The sequence below is a fragment of the Tachypleus tridentatus genome, chromosome 13, assembly GCF_004210375.1.
Source record: "Tachypleus tridentatus isolate NWPU-2018 chromosome 13, ASM421037v1, whole genome shotgun sequence".
NCBI lineage: Eukaryota > Metazoa > Arthropoda > Merostomata > Xiphosura > Limulidae > Tachypleus > Tachypleus tridentatus.
In genome coordinates, this window is record NC_134837.1 from 24,992,235 (window position 1) to 25,007,882 (window position 15,648).

Here is a 15,648-nt window from a genome sequence, read left to right on the forward strand (position 1 = left end):
GATGTAAGACTACTTGATTTGAATTTTACATTTTCAGGATTACCATCAATTTCAGATGAGTGTTTTTCCCTGCATTGCATGAAGGACATTCAAAACTTTGATTCACAAAAGTTGTTGACAGCACAAGAGAAACTTTCGTTTTTTTTGTTTTTTTTTGTCCAAACCATTCCTATGCCATGAACTGTTATGGAAAGAGTCAGCTCAAGTGGCATGCTCTGCCTCCTTCCTTGGTTCATTCTTGCTGTCTTTTCAAAATAGTCTTTTATGACTACCCATTGCACTGTCTCCAATAAAAAAAAACTTTCCAGATAGAAAGACCAAAGGGGACCTGAGCATTTTCGTCAGGATTTCCTACCAGGAATTTTCTTTCTTTCTCATTGAGTGGGGCACAAGAGACCCTTGTCACTTATGAATTCCTAGCTGCTGTGGTGGTGGACCATAGGGAATCCTCACAGATTGCACATGTATGCTGAGGCAATATACAATTGAGTACCAATGCAGTAGTGACAATATCAGTATAATACAGGCCACCCCTATATATAGCTATATGTATAACACATGCCACTTATGCTCTCCTCTTGTGACTCGAATCTGTTCGGTTCAGTTGAGATGTGCACATGCTGTGCTCTCCTCTTGTGGCTCGAGTTCGGTTTAGTTGAGATGTGCACATGCTGTGACGCTATGCTCTCCTCTTGCAAACAATGTCTGTTCAGTAGAGTTGAGGTAAGTATACACCATGATGCTATACCTTCTTCCTGTAATCAAAAGTCTGTTCAGTAGATTTGAGGAAAGCACACATTAGGCTACTGTGCTCTCATTCTGCACCCTGCAACTGTCCAGTAAAATTGAGAAGAGCATACTCTATAAAATTGTGGCCAATGTCTGTTGAGTCAGAATGTTCACTAGTTTCTGTAGTGTGACTGCTGTTCTTACTCTTTTCCTTCAGATAGTGTCATTCCTTAATTTGACGAGTAAGCACATGAGTTATGATATGAATATGCCCCAACTGGTCAACACATAACAGTGCTCTGACCCTTATGTGGAGGTGTTCAGATAGCCATGTACTTGTTCTGCCCATCTCTATGACACATCCTGAGTGAAGAGTATACTCTGGATAAGATTACTGGTGATTTCTTACAGGTATTATGGAACCTCTGTCATAGGATATATTACTCTGTGGACTTCTTTGGTTGCTTTCTGAAGGGAGCTCATCTTGGCCAAACTTTGCTCTGTATCCCTTCACCATTTCAACATGGGATTCAAAGTAAACTATGTAAATAGATTTGGTATTGTCTCAGAAGTTCTGAATACTGTTCTGAATTTCTAGTGTCTACGTATCATCTTCATCTTTTTCAAAACAAACCTCTGACATAGGGGAAATATAGCTGTATGTCTGCACTTTTCTTGACCCTCACCTTGTTTATTTTCTCTTTTTATCCAGTGTTCATGATATCCATTGTTAAGAAGGGGCTGTACCATGTTTTTTTTTCTTTTTTAGCATCTCAGGTATTTACAAAGTTTGATCTTTTTAAACTAGGCAGTTTATGATGCCTGTTTTTACACTGTTTGATGGTTTTATTTATAGTCAAACTATTTTTCAGTATCTTTGGGTTTCATGTTGTTCCCTGTTTGAAATTTGTTCTTGAATATTCATCTTTGCTAGCATTCTGTTCACCCTCTAAAGGTTTCTTGAATATTAAACAAGGTGCACATTTTTTTTTCTAGCAATTTTAGTTTTTGTTTTATATCTCATCAGGAAATCTTCAAAAGGCTAATGTACATGGAAATTATAAAGAAAACTGCCATATTTAAAATGATTGCCTTAAAACTACATATTCTGTAAAAAATAATCCTAGATACATGTTGAAAATCAAATTTTATTCAGAAAAGTTTAGATATTGTACTACATGTTTCAAACTAATTCATAATGTATAGTTAAATTGATTTTCTGCAAAATATATTGTATTTCTCTTCTTTCTTTCTCTAAACAGTAGTTAGGCAAAATGCTAGTTAATGTGCAAGATATTGTGAGATTTATTGAAAACTGTCCAGAAAAGATGCTTGTATTATCTTCATTTATGGACATGCTTAATATGCATTGATGAACAGCATGTTGCATACCTTTTGTTATATATTTTGAAGAATCATTCACCATATTCAAACAGAACTTTTAGTTCTTAATATTTTTATGGAGACACATTTATTTGTTTTAGAACAATAACTTATTGATATTTTAATTTTTATTATTAGAGGTTCCCTTTTAATTACTGTCCATTACAATATTTGTTTCCAAAGTTAAAAATCAACTCACCTTGTCAGTATAATGGTGTTTTAGAAGGGGGGATGCTGGTTAAATGAAATCTGGAAAAATACATACAAAGTGAAAACTAAAAGGTACAATATGAAACTGCAGTAACAACTGGTGTTTTTTTTTCCTTTGCAAAGCCACATCAGGCTATCTACTGTGCCCACCGAGGGGAATCAAACCCCTGATTTTAGCATTGTAAATCTGTAGACTTGCCACTGTACCAGTGTGGGACAGTAACAACTGGAGCATACATAAAAAGGGTAGTCATAAAAAGGTGTAAATAGTTGTTAAACTAATTAAAAACCATATAAAACAAGAACATAAAAAGGGTCATCTTTTACTAGCATCTCTAAAACACTTTGAACTCCTGTCACTTGTAATTTATAACAGATAGCTTTGGTTGACATAGTCTATTACCAAGAACTTAAAACAAATAGTTTAGGCTTATAAATCCTGTCAAATGTAAAATATATTAGACAGTTTAAATTGAGAGAGTCTTTTACTTGTAACTTAAAAGAGATACTTTAGACTTTTAAATTCTGTCATCTGTAAAATATAATAGTTTAGGTTGACATACTTTGTTACCATCAACTTAAAAAAAAAAGGTAAATTAGGCTGGTATATTCTGTCAACTGTGAAATATAATAGTTTACCTTGACATATTCTTTTACCAGTAATGTACAAAAGGTAGGTTAAACTTATAATTCCTATCATCTGTAATTTATAACATACAGTTTTGACTGACATCATCTGTCACAATTAATTTGTAACAGATAACTTAGTAACTTAAAACTGTTAGCTTAAGCTGGTAAGTCCTGTTGTCTGTAACACATAACAGATAGTTTAGGCTGATATAGCCTTAAACTAAACAGTTGCTTAGAGCATTGTTTCTCAACTCACTTGACCTCATAGATCCTTTCATGAAACAATAATAATCTATTAGCAGAGATTTGATGTTATGTGAAATCAGCAATGTACATAAATTAATAAAGTTTTTTAATGAAATGTGTTTTTAGTTCAGTTAACATAATATCACTTTTTAAGCTATGGCATGAAATTTAATATTTACTGTCATGGACTCCTTTTAGAATGTACAAAGATTTTTAGTGATCTGTGGACCATAGCGTTAGTTACAGATGTGGATATAAAGAGGTGTAGTGCTTCATGCATGTTATTAACTATGATTAGAATGCATGATTCAGAAACAATTTGATTACACATGCATGTGTGTTGTGCAATGGATGTTATAAAAATACTAAACTATTTAAGTCAAGTGCATTAAACATTTACCTGGGTATGTCTAGAATCATTGAACATAAATTTTTAGACATTTACTGATACTGCTGGTTATTAAACATTCTGAACCATTTTTAACCTGTTTACTGCCGTAGACGAGATAACTCGTCCAAGCCGATCGGTAACACAGTGCCACGGACGAGTTAATTTGTTCTTAATACTGTGTTCTCAATGTGTTTTTAAATACATGCGTTTGACCTACTTACAAATTGTTTCACTTTCGATCCAAAATGGCATCACAAAAAAAGTTACAAAATGAAGACACATTAGAGTTGTATTTTGAACTTGGTTCGGAGTTGCCATAGCAGCTGAAATACTTGGCAGTCAACAGGTTAATTTCTTTGAGATGATAATTTGATTCTGTCTGTAATTCAGCTTTTGCACCTTGATAATTCAGCTACATGCTGTACTGTATCTTCCGTGATAATTTTTTCTCTGTTTGTAAAGTTAATTATTTTTTTAAAGATTAAGCTACCCATAAGAGGACTTGCATACCTCCTCCATCCTGTAAATATTGTGTTATATATGTGATGCAGTCTACCAAGTTCATGTAATTGTTATAAGATACATATTTCTTAAATAATTTATTTCATAGTTTTATATGATTTTCTTTATATGTGTTTCTTACTTTTTATTCATGCTTTCTTCTTCCTGGAATCAGATTTTACTTAATCAGTCACTATGTGACATTCAGGTAGGATATATCAGATATTACTTGTTCATTCTGTATCTGATATTAAGGTAGAATGTGAGATGTTGCATGAATTTACCATTTCATGTGAAATATTGAACCAGTTTATATCATATGTGACATAACCTTCAAAAGTCAAGAAAGGAATGTGTCAGTTATCACATGTATGTTGTGCTAAATCATTGTCTAACATTTAACTAGCTTTTATCAGATTTTATTTAATGACTCATATTCTGCTACAGTTTGGAGGGTTTTGTTTAACCTGTCTTTATGTTCAGGTAGCACTCAACATATTTTACTAAGCTTCTGATACTGTGAAACTATCATGTGTTGCTTTGTCTCTCTCTTTTTCTAAAATCCAGATAGGATCTATGGGCTTTCTCTGACATTCAAATAGGATTCATAAGTTTTTTTTTCTCTCCAACATTCACGTACAATTTGTCAATTTTTCTGTGATGTAAAGGTATGATTTGTCAGGTTTTCCCCTAACATCCAGTAAGATTTTACAGTTATTTATATAAGCACAAAAAAGTTCTATTTATGATAAAAGTAAGTGCTAAACAGTAATGTATTTAATAAGACTTTAGAGAAGTTTTTATGTGAGGAAATAATATGGGAATTGTATACATAGGTGTCACTCAGTTGATAGAGAATAAGTTGTAATTTGTTTTGTTAGAAGTTAAATTTAAATGTATATATAATTTATGAGAATTAGAAGTGGAATATGTTTATTTTAGTCTAGAAATGTACAGTTTACTTTGATTGTGACATTTTTCTGCAACTTGTGTGAATTCAGAATTTGTTAAATATATTTTTCTTAATTAGGAAAATTATCATGTTAAGAGTGTGACACAGCTGCATATTCTTCCAGAATTAATTACTTGTAGTGGTGTATTATATTAATAAATAATAAAATTTATGTTTATATGCAGTTCTATAATGAGAAAGTGGTCAAAAGAAGATGGGTTTTTAATCAATAATTGTTAGTCTTGTAGTAGATATATGAGAGTCTTGAAAGAAAAACATGTAACAAATCCTGCAGCACAATATACTGTCTTCATCTTGTACATAAGGATTTGATCTTCAGAATAAGTTAGGAAAATAGATACATTATATTTTAAATGGATGGTACAAACCTTTTTATAAAAAAAATAAGTTATTGTGTTGAATGTATTTAGAAATACCTTATGTTATTTGAACTGCCTTTGTTATTGTACTGTATCATCTGCAAATTTTATTTGAATATTACTAAAACAGTGTGTTATATTTCATTAAGGTTAACTATGTTTTATTGTTGTGTTGGCAGTGCTAATTTCATATATTGCTCATTTCTAACTATTTTTATTTCTGTTCTAAGCTGAATGCAGTTTGGTTATCTCAGCTTATTTTATCAAAATAAACAGTGTGGGAAACTGAGTAAAATTACAAGTTAAAATTGATAAAGTCAAATAAGCCTGTATTTGTACAACAATTAAAAAAAAAGGTGGATAACCAAGATTATAAAATAAGTAAGTTACAAAACTGAAATAGTGTCATCAAGTCATAAAATAAAACTACACAAGTTAAAATCACTAATGAGGTACACAAACAAATTCCAAAACAACAGGGTTATCACAGTGTTAAAAGCTAAATAACCAGTGGTAAATGATCATGAGTTTAAGCAGTGGGGATCAGGATGCAAAGCTCCAAATGAACTTGATATATGGAGGTGAGCAAATAGTAAGATTAAATAAATCTTAATACCAGTCAAGTTATGATTCAGCCTTTTTTAGAACTATATTTAATGCATATACAACATTTCACAACATATATTTGAATTCTCTAACAATTCTACTGCAAGAATGTGTTTTTCCCAAAAAACTAGTGAATTGTTGAGTCAAGTAACTTATGAGAGGGTGCTCACACACAGCTCTGTTAACCAAACCCGTGATTGTGCTGGCTCTTAGCAATGGCTAACCCAACAGCAAATACTTGCAACTATCTTGCAATTGTGACTTTTTTACCAGTATCCAGCTACATAATAGGCAAAGTTCTTGATTTTTTTAGGGAAAATGATAAAACTGCAAACCAAAACCTTACATCAGTAATTGAAATTAAGATTAGTGTTTTTCAAACAGAGACTAAAGTTAGTATTCTGTTTCTTCACAAAATAATCTTGCATTCTGGCACAAGTATAACCAAAATTAGTAAGCATAATCATTCCTCATTTCACAACTAAATCCAGACTTTTATTCTTGTATTCATCACAAAAGAAGTACAAATTTATGAAATTAAACAAAATTATCATATGAAAACTACCTTGTTCAGAAACATTATTGATGTAAGATGTTCAATTGTACAAATAAAACATATTTCAGTATCAAAATTACTTCAGAACAAGTTCAACATATTTTCTCTTAATGAACAAATAATCATTATTTCACTTCATGAAGAATGTTTCAAAATCTATGAATGTTCTTGTTCCTTTAACTGCAAAATATTTCTTCAACAACAACAATAAAATATGTACAAGAAAGCACAGAATGCATGATGTCTCTCTCAGTTCTGTTTATGCTAAATGCTGTAGTTTTTACTGTGTACACACATCTCAATATTCAAGTGTAAAATTACTTTATGTTGAAAAATTGTGCCGTTGTTTATATTTAATTCATGTACTAGGTAAAACGTACTTAAATATTAACATAAAACATCTACATATTAAAATACTCATTGCTGCGATATCACATAAACTAGTGATGAATCGGAACACAACCTTTCAGTAACAAGCTTGATAACTGTCAACTAATGTAGAAGCACATGTATGTATTTAAGGCACCACCTAAAGAGTTAGGTGGGAATGTGGAGTATAAGTGTATATATATATAGTACTAGTGAAAGTACTTAGCTTTGCTTTGGTTATTAGGTTGATAGTGTGTGTATTCTTAACCCATTTTATAACCTATATACTATTGTTTCTAAGCAACATGACATTAAAGTCATTGTTGGAACTGCATTTTTACCAAAATGCACTGGGTTTTCTATATATTAGAAGTTGTTATGTAAGGAACCACTTCTTTGTGATTTTTCACTAGCTTGCTTTCTTAAAAAGATGCACATGTGGATAAGATAAATAATACCCAGGTGCATACCATCAAAGTGAACTTAGTATGGGTGCAAAATTTCAAGTTTCTGTGTTCTTTTTCTTGGAGCTATGGGTGTCATGGTTCTTTTCTGTGTAGTTTTTTTGTTAGCTTGCCTCATAAAAAAAAAAAAAAGATGTGCATGCATGCATGTAGATAAAATAAGCTGTGTACTGTCAGGGTTCATTTAGTATGGGTACAAAATTTTAAGTTCTCAAGTTGTTTTTCTCTTGGAGCTGTGGTGGTGGTACATGCACAGATGCACGCATGTGTACATGTACATAGAGCATACCTGTCTATGATTTTTAATTATAATATAAAGAACCACTTCTTTTCTATGTTTTTTTTTCCAGCTTGCCTCATTAAAAAAATGTCTGTGCATGCATGTGAATAAGGTCAGTAATATCCAGGTGCAAACCCTCAGTGGGTTCTAAGTTTCAGATGTCAAGATTCTCTCCTCTTGGAGCTATGGCAGTCACAATTTTCTGTATGATTTGTTGCTAGTTTGCCTCATTGAAGAGATGTACATAGATAAGTTATAATACCCAGGTGCACACCCTCAAGGTCCACTTAGTATGGTTGCAGTCAGGTTTATGGAATCTTTCCTTTCAAAGTTTTGCAAGTAACTCGCAAAACAGCATGTTTTGTTGATAGCGTGAGTTAAAACCATCAGGGAAAGGCTTTGAGTATTTCCAAAATTCATATTAATTTAAAAATGTAAATGTCCAAGCTGTGTTTTCTTCCTTCAATTATTCTTTCTAAAGCTGCTTACTTGGTCATTCATGCTTGTCATCAAAAACAAAGTTTTCACTAATTTAATTGTATGGTTTATTATTTCTGGTTTCCAAGTATCTTTGACTACTGAATGGAGTCTAATAATAAGTAGTCATGATCTTACAGGCTGATGTTTCCATGCTGCTGATCCAGACAGTGTTTTAAAATCATGTCTTTGTCTTCATAACTTGTAAACTTTTAAATTTTTTTAGCAATTTCAATGATGCATCATTTAGTCCAATAGTGACCTTCAACTGTAAGTAATTCCTTTCACATTATACAATATCAGCATTCTGAGGCAGTAATGTAGTGCACATATACACTATCACACATTCTGTGTAATCTTGTACCTGTGACAAAAATTCCAACTCTACTATCATTGACATCAGTATCTAGAATGAGTAGACACCTTTGCCAGGATAAATTAACACTAGTGTGTTGGCCAAAGTATGCTTAAAGGAACAAAATATGTGTGTTTGAATCTTTGCATCCAAAGAAAGTGTGTAGCAACCTTAGTCAATACCAACAGTTGTGTGTCTATCTTTGAGAATTTAATCACAAGCCAGCAATCTTGTGGCACAAAACATACAAAGCTGCTGATTTGGGGGACGAACCCCTGACAACTGTGATTTTTCTGGAATTAGTGTACACTCACTGTCTGCTTTTATAAGGTCAAGAAATTGCTTTTTTTCCACGTACACATTTCCCTATTACAATTTGAAACACCCCTCTTTGATGTTGTGTAATACTATTATTATGCCCTCAGCATTGGTTATATTCTTGTGACCATATGCCACTCTGTCATTATATCAGTAAAACAGATTAGGCACATTTCTTTTTGCAGTTCTGTATGTTGAAGCTTCATCAGCCTTTTAGAAATGACAGAGCATTACTTATACTGAATGACATGATACAGTATTCACACAGTCATTCCTGAAGGTGAAAGCAATCTTATGTTTATTTGCATTGCCCAGTTTGATTTGCCAGTAGCTATGAATCAGATCTACAGTGCCGAACCAATAAGCACATTTCATTTCTAACACATTTGTGTATATGTTACCACAAAGGCACTGAGACATTCTGCCACATTCACTTACCAAAAAACCACATAGAACCTTTATATTTCTTTTTTAGTATTGTTTCTGAAGATAAACAAACACACATTGAAGATTGTTTCATTCCATCCATTTACTTTAATTCTGGCAGCATCCTGGTGTTCCAAGGAAGCCTGTATGGTTTATTTTATGTAGACACGAGTCACCTATGTCTGTTAAATGGTGCATGTGATTAACACATTCAATCATCTCATTCAACTGACACATCAATAATCTCAGTGAGCAGTGTGGTGAGTTTATCTCTCTTTATCAAACTCACAGTATTGGCAACTGTCAGCTACAAACTTCAGTTGGTTGCAAAGGTCCACATTTGTTCTCAGTAATGATCAAGTGGTACAGTATTAGGTACATAGCTTTTCTTGTATCACTTCTGTCCACACAGCTTGCTTTTCAGCAATAAAATTGTTTTGTGTGTCAGTCCTGGGACCAGAATAAATATTGATAGCACAGTGTGGTTGTATTCAGTAGTTCTTTCAAACCTGGAAGTAAATTCAGAGCAGAGTTACAGCTGCAAATTCTGCTTCTTCACTTTCTTGTGCTTCAGTGTATAGTTTTGTTACTACCTCGAACCACATTGCTAAGAACCTGCCTCTATCAGAGATGTGTTTTCGAGACCAATGTTGTGGTGAATGAGCTTGCCATGCAAATTGTCAGTGTGTTTATTAATGAGTATTTTGTCATGATCACCAAAAGACATGCTCTGGAATGCCTTCTCATGCAGCCTTCTTACATCATTCTCATAAATATCCAAATTTTCATGAGGTCTTAATCTTTAAAGTTTTAACTTGATATTTGGATTGCTAAGTTCTACATAGGTTTGAACCTATGATGCAGTTCATTAACATATGTATCTGAGTCATCCAGCTGCTTTTCAGTAAAGTTCTCTGTGGTGTCGAGCATTGCACCTTTTATGTTTATTATATTTTACACCACCTTTTCCTAAGTCTACTCATTACACACAGTTGCTTAAGCAAAATAGTTCAACTGCTCATTTTTAATCCCCATAGGTCCTAATTGGTTAACCTATTTCATACACCAACATAACTAAATGACAATACAGTTAGGTTCCTGCTGCCTTTGTGTGACTAAAATGCTGTCAGCATTTGGGCAGGCCTTCATCCATCTCAAATGTGTACTCTTTGGCACATTTTATACAGTATAAATGAAAATAACATAAATGTATATGTTGTCATTGCATTTCACAACAACCCCTGCCACTGGATGTGCTCTTGGATCTACATCTATTCTGTGTTCCAACATGTGGAAGAAAGCCAGTTGAGGTTAGATAATAACAGTGTTTAGGTTTCTCCTGTTTATCTATCAGTTCTTCATCTGAGAAAAGATCAGGAATACCAGAGTTAGTGAAGCTTGTGGTCTTGAGGAGACCTCTCATAGTCCTTACCTTACATCATTATTTCTGCTGCTTTCTCCTCACCATCTTAACTCCTACATGGTCTTAGAAAATACCCTTTCATCATCATAGTTTACAGAACCAGAAAGTCAAACGTATCCTTCAATCATAGCTCTAAAGTGTAAATTAAGTACTTTGATTTCCAATTAAAGATTACACATTCATATATAAGGAAGATCCAAATCAGAGTAATGATAGTACACTGTTAGCTCAAACTAGAGCCCTAGAGTGATATCTCAAAATCTTTAGATTACTTACATCAGTGATAATTCCCATTATACATATTCAAGGAAGGTAAACTCACAACTACTACTAATAATTAATTACAAATCTGTACAATTCCACTTAAAATAGATATAATCTCACTTCAGGGGGTTATGATACAAAAACAGATTCAAGCGAACACAAGGCTTGTTGAACCTACATTAATCTGTTCTACAAGGATGTCACTAACAATTGCATTGCACATGTACAGAAAGCTAGAAAATTTACCCATTATGCATTCTTAATGTTTTAAGGTGGAGACTGAGTTTTTATGAATTTTTTTAATTTGTTAAGGCTAAGGCTAAATACTGATATACTTTATTAACATATTTAAATGCTTACTTAATATTTAAACTGTTGAAGTGCAGATTGGAGTAATTATCTGATGTACTGAAGTGTACAGTGAAGTTTTTATATTTTTTATTGAAATGTTGAAGAGCAGGCTGAAGATTTCATACAATTTCCTGACATGCAAAATTGTGTACTGGTATTTATAAACTGGGAAATTCACAGTTTAGTGAGTATTCTCTTTAAGAGTCCACCACATAAAGTCAGAGATCACTTTTTAGAAACATTTTTTATTAGTGGTTATTATCTGAAACTTAAGATTTTAGGTTTACAACTTGTGTATTTAAACTTGATTAGTTCTTCAAAGCAAAGACATTTTTTTATTTATATATATATATATATGTAATAATATTTTCCTTTCTTTTGCAGTGGTTTGAAGAAAAGCAACATCACATGGAAAATTTGGAACAGCAACTGCGTAAGCTACACAATAGTGTAGAGGCTCTTGTTCATCACCGCAAAGGTATAATGCTTGACTGATAAGTCTTCTGTGCCCTTTTATCTGTACAATGATTATCAGTTATACCTTTGTATCTATGTTTACTTGATTTTGAGCTCCCCAAGAAGTTTTAAAAAAATTTACTCCAAACTCTAAAAGAATATGAAGAAAAATATATTTGAAAGCATCTTGAGAGACCTCCAAAATATAAGTTTGAATAAGTTAATTTACTTGTAAATTGGCATTACCATGTAAGGAGCTTTTCAAAACAATAGTTACAATTCACGTGGAACTCAAAAAGGGCTCCTTAAGGTGGATTCTTATACATGGTGAGGGGAACCTCCCAAAGAAGATTCTGTACTTTCAGTTTACCTTCTCTGGGATCTAAACATCCACCCACATGTTTGACTGTGCATGGCAACCTATGAAGGAGAGGAGAGGATCCTGGTGGTTGAGGAGTCTAGTTGTTCCAAAACACCACTTTGGCCTTGAATTCCTATAGACGGGTGGCCTTGGGTTGACCCCCCAGGGTCAGTCGGCTGGTCTGCTTAGGCTAGGGGCAATCGAGTATAAGTGTTGGATTCTCAACAGGTGTTGTAGACATTGTGTCTGATACTGGTGTTTGAGTGTAGTGCTTACAAAACCTTGTCATTGCTGCAGTGTTCTTGTTTGGCATTGTAGTGCATCCTCTTGTAGGACTTCATAGTGGTGGGCACTGTAATGTAGCATCTTTATTATGGATACCCCCATTTATGAAAAAAATTGAAGAAAAACAACAGATTATCAGAAAGTAACCACATATGGACAACTGTTATACAGTCAACATCACATTCAGTACCTTGATTTCTAATTATCCATTCCTTATCCAAGAAATCCTTAGGGCAGGTGTTCCTCTTTTTTATTCAAAATGGATTAGAGAGGCTTGCTGGCTCCCCTGAGTCAGTGAAGAAGTTGCACCCTGGAGATATTTTGGTGGAAACATCTTCACCCAAGACATCAATCTCCTCTTGAAATTAAAGTTCATTGAGGATATACCCATTAAGGTTACTCCCCATGCAACTTTGAATTCTTCAAGAGGAGTTATAGTTAAGAGGGATATAAAGAACTTTCCTTAGTCAGAGATCCTTCCTGGTTTCTCCAGCCAAGGTGTTTGAACAATGTGCCAAATCTCCATTCGCAAAGACGAAATTAGGGTGCCTACTAACGTTCTGATATTACATACCATGTCCTCCTGCCAAAGTTAAAGCAGATTATGTGAACTGTAAGGTACAGCCATACATTCCAAACCCTCTTGAATGTTTCCATTGTCAACCATTCGGCCACTACAAAACATCATGTTGTGGTTCTTTAATGTGTATTCGTTGTAGTGGCAAAGGCCGCAACACTTACGAGTGCAAACTAGAATCAAGCTGTGTTAACTGTAGTGGTCCACACCCCTCTTACTCTATTTCTTGCCCTAAATGGGTGGAGGAGAAAGAGCTGCAATGCTTGAAGACTATAAATAATATCTCTTACCTGGTGGCTTGGATATTATTGCTACAAACTCCATCTCAGACATATGCTGCTGCACTCCATTCTACTGTAACAGTAGAAGTGCAGACTGATCTTTTCATGTCTCCAGCAGAATTGTTTGCAAAACATCTGAAAAGTTTTTTGCTTTGCCCTCCATAATTAAAAGAGTTGATGAATCTATGTATACTTCCATCTCTGTCCCTGCCACTCCTTCTTGTGACTGCCTGGTTCCACTTTCTTTAGCTTTGGCTTCAGGTGTTTCCTTGAGTCCACTCTCTCCTACAACCCTGAGAAGTAAAACAACCATTTGTTTATGCTCTCAGTCACTGGAATCCTTGTTCACAGACAGACCTGCCTACTTGACTCAGGGTAGGATTAATGGAGGTTCCCATTTTTCCTCTTTTTTTTCCTATTTATCATGGTAGTTGTCCTGGTTTTTAAACCTTAATGGGAAAACCCACGAGACAAACCAAGGCACTCAGAAACTGTTGTTTCTCTTCAGCTCCACACGCGTTCGAAGGTTAACCTACCTTGATGGGTGGGGGTGAATCTTGAATTTTGGATGGAAGTCCAGGCATGCCAAGAAGAGGCCCAGAGAGTCGCTTCTCCATGGGCAAGTATATTTTTTTTATGATTAAGGTTTCTGGTGGTGAAACCAGTGAGAGATCCATGCTGCAGCTCATCAAGTGTTATGTGAGGAAACTGTTATACAAACAGAGAGAGTGGTGAGAGAAGGCAAGAAAAAGAAAGGAGAGAAAGGAAAAAAAGGAGAGAGAGAGAAAGATAGACAGTAAGAGGTCCTTACAGGGCCTGAATGCCAGAGATCTATAAATCTAATGGCTAGAAATTTAATTGTGGGGGAAACAGGAGCACCTGGAGAAAACCACTTTCACTGGGCAGGTACTGAAAAGTCTACCCTTCCAGTACCCAGTCCTGAAATGTAAAGCATTATAAACAGATAACTACACTAATACTAATCGGTTTGTTTAGTGATCCAATTTAGTGGTGAAGTATGTTTGGCCCAGGGCTGAGAGGTATCAGCTAGCTAAGATATTTGACAAGTTTGGGTGTTTCTATCTTTTGCTTTGTTGTAGTAGCGATAAGCTAGTTTAATGAACCAGTCCTGTATTGATAGGAGGTCAGTTAGTGTTTCAAAGTATGTTGTGGGGGTGTAGTTGGGCAATTGAAAAGCGATTTTGATAGCTTGGTTCTGGTGATTTTGAATACTGAGTATTGGTGTTCTGACGTGTTACGTGTGACTGCATTGCCATACTCGAACAGAGTTCTAATGAATGCTTTGTATATGGTAAGAATGATTTTGGAGGAGAGTCCCTTATTAGGGCTGCTAATATGTTTAAGAAAGAATATTCTCTTACTTGCTTTGGTAGTGATGTTCTGGAAGTGTCAGGTCCAGGTTAAATTCTGAGAAAAGGTGAGACGTAGGAAGTTGATGGAATATTGAAGTTGATATTGACATTAATGAGGCTTAATTTTAGGTTTTTAAATGCATTCATGTACTTATTGACGTTTCAGTGGAAGGCTATGGCTTGAGTCTTGGTGGGGTTTAAGGCAACATGCCATTTATTACACTACTGAGTGACAGAGTTTAGGGTTGTTTGGACCCTGTTAGCTGTTGTATGGAGATTGCTGGAGGTACTTCATATTGCTGTGGCGTCAGCATACTGGGAAGTGATGGTATCATTAAGGGGAGGGAAGGGTATATCATCAACATAAATGTTATATACTACTGAACTGAGCATTGAGCCTTGGTGTACACCAGCGCTTAGGTTAAATCGATTGAAACAGAAGTATGAATTTTCACTACAGCAGTACGTTCAGTGATAAAGCTAGAAATCCATCGAACAAAGATATGAAATGCATAGGACGTGTGTTTTATACTGCAGGCCATTGTGCCAGACTGAGTCAAATGCTTTTTGGAATCCAAACAGGTGGCAATCATTGTTTGTTTGCAGTTAAACCCTGTAGAAACTGATTCAGTAAGATGGACTAAATGATCAATGGTTTGTCTTTTCTTTCTGCCTGTATTTTGGTTATTGCTAATCAGTTTGTTGACCTCAAGAAAGCAATTTATTCCATTGATGATGTCATTTTACATAAGTTTACCTAGGGTATTTAATAAACTGATAGGTCTATAGTTACTAAGGCTACTTAGGTTCTTGTCTTTTTTTGGTATGACCTTAAGTAAAGCAGTTTTCCAAATGTTTGGGTAGTATCCTGAAAGCATGGAGATGTTAAGTATTGAGATTAGGTGACTGAGGTTGGCATCAGTCAGGTTTTTGAGAACTATATTACTGATATTGTCTGGTCCTGGGGCTTTACTTTTGGTTTTCTTTAAGAGTAGCTTAATATC

At 34.5% G+C, this 15,648-nt stretch overlaps 1 protein-coding gene across 2 annotated transcripts in view; it reads left to right on the forward strand.

Moving 5' to 3' along the window:
- The window catches only part of LOC143236710 (sorting nexin-2-like), a 73,102-nt gene that overhangs the window by 31,749 nt on the left and 25,705 nt on the right, over positions 1–15,648 (forward strand). The window contains exons 6-7 of one of the 2 annotated variants that reach the window (XM_076475129.1): positions 4,266–4,298; positions 11,696–11,789. In XM_076475129.1, the coding sequence (XP_076331244.1) occupies positions 4,266–4,298; positions 11,696–11,789 (127 nt within the window). The remainder of the gene's footprint in view (positions 1–4,265; positions 4,299–11,695; positions 11,790–15,648) is intronic. The other variant, XM_076475130.1, reaches the window with a different exon arrangement.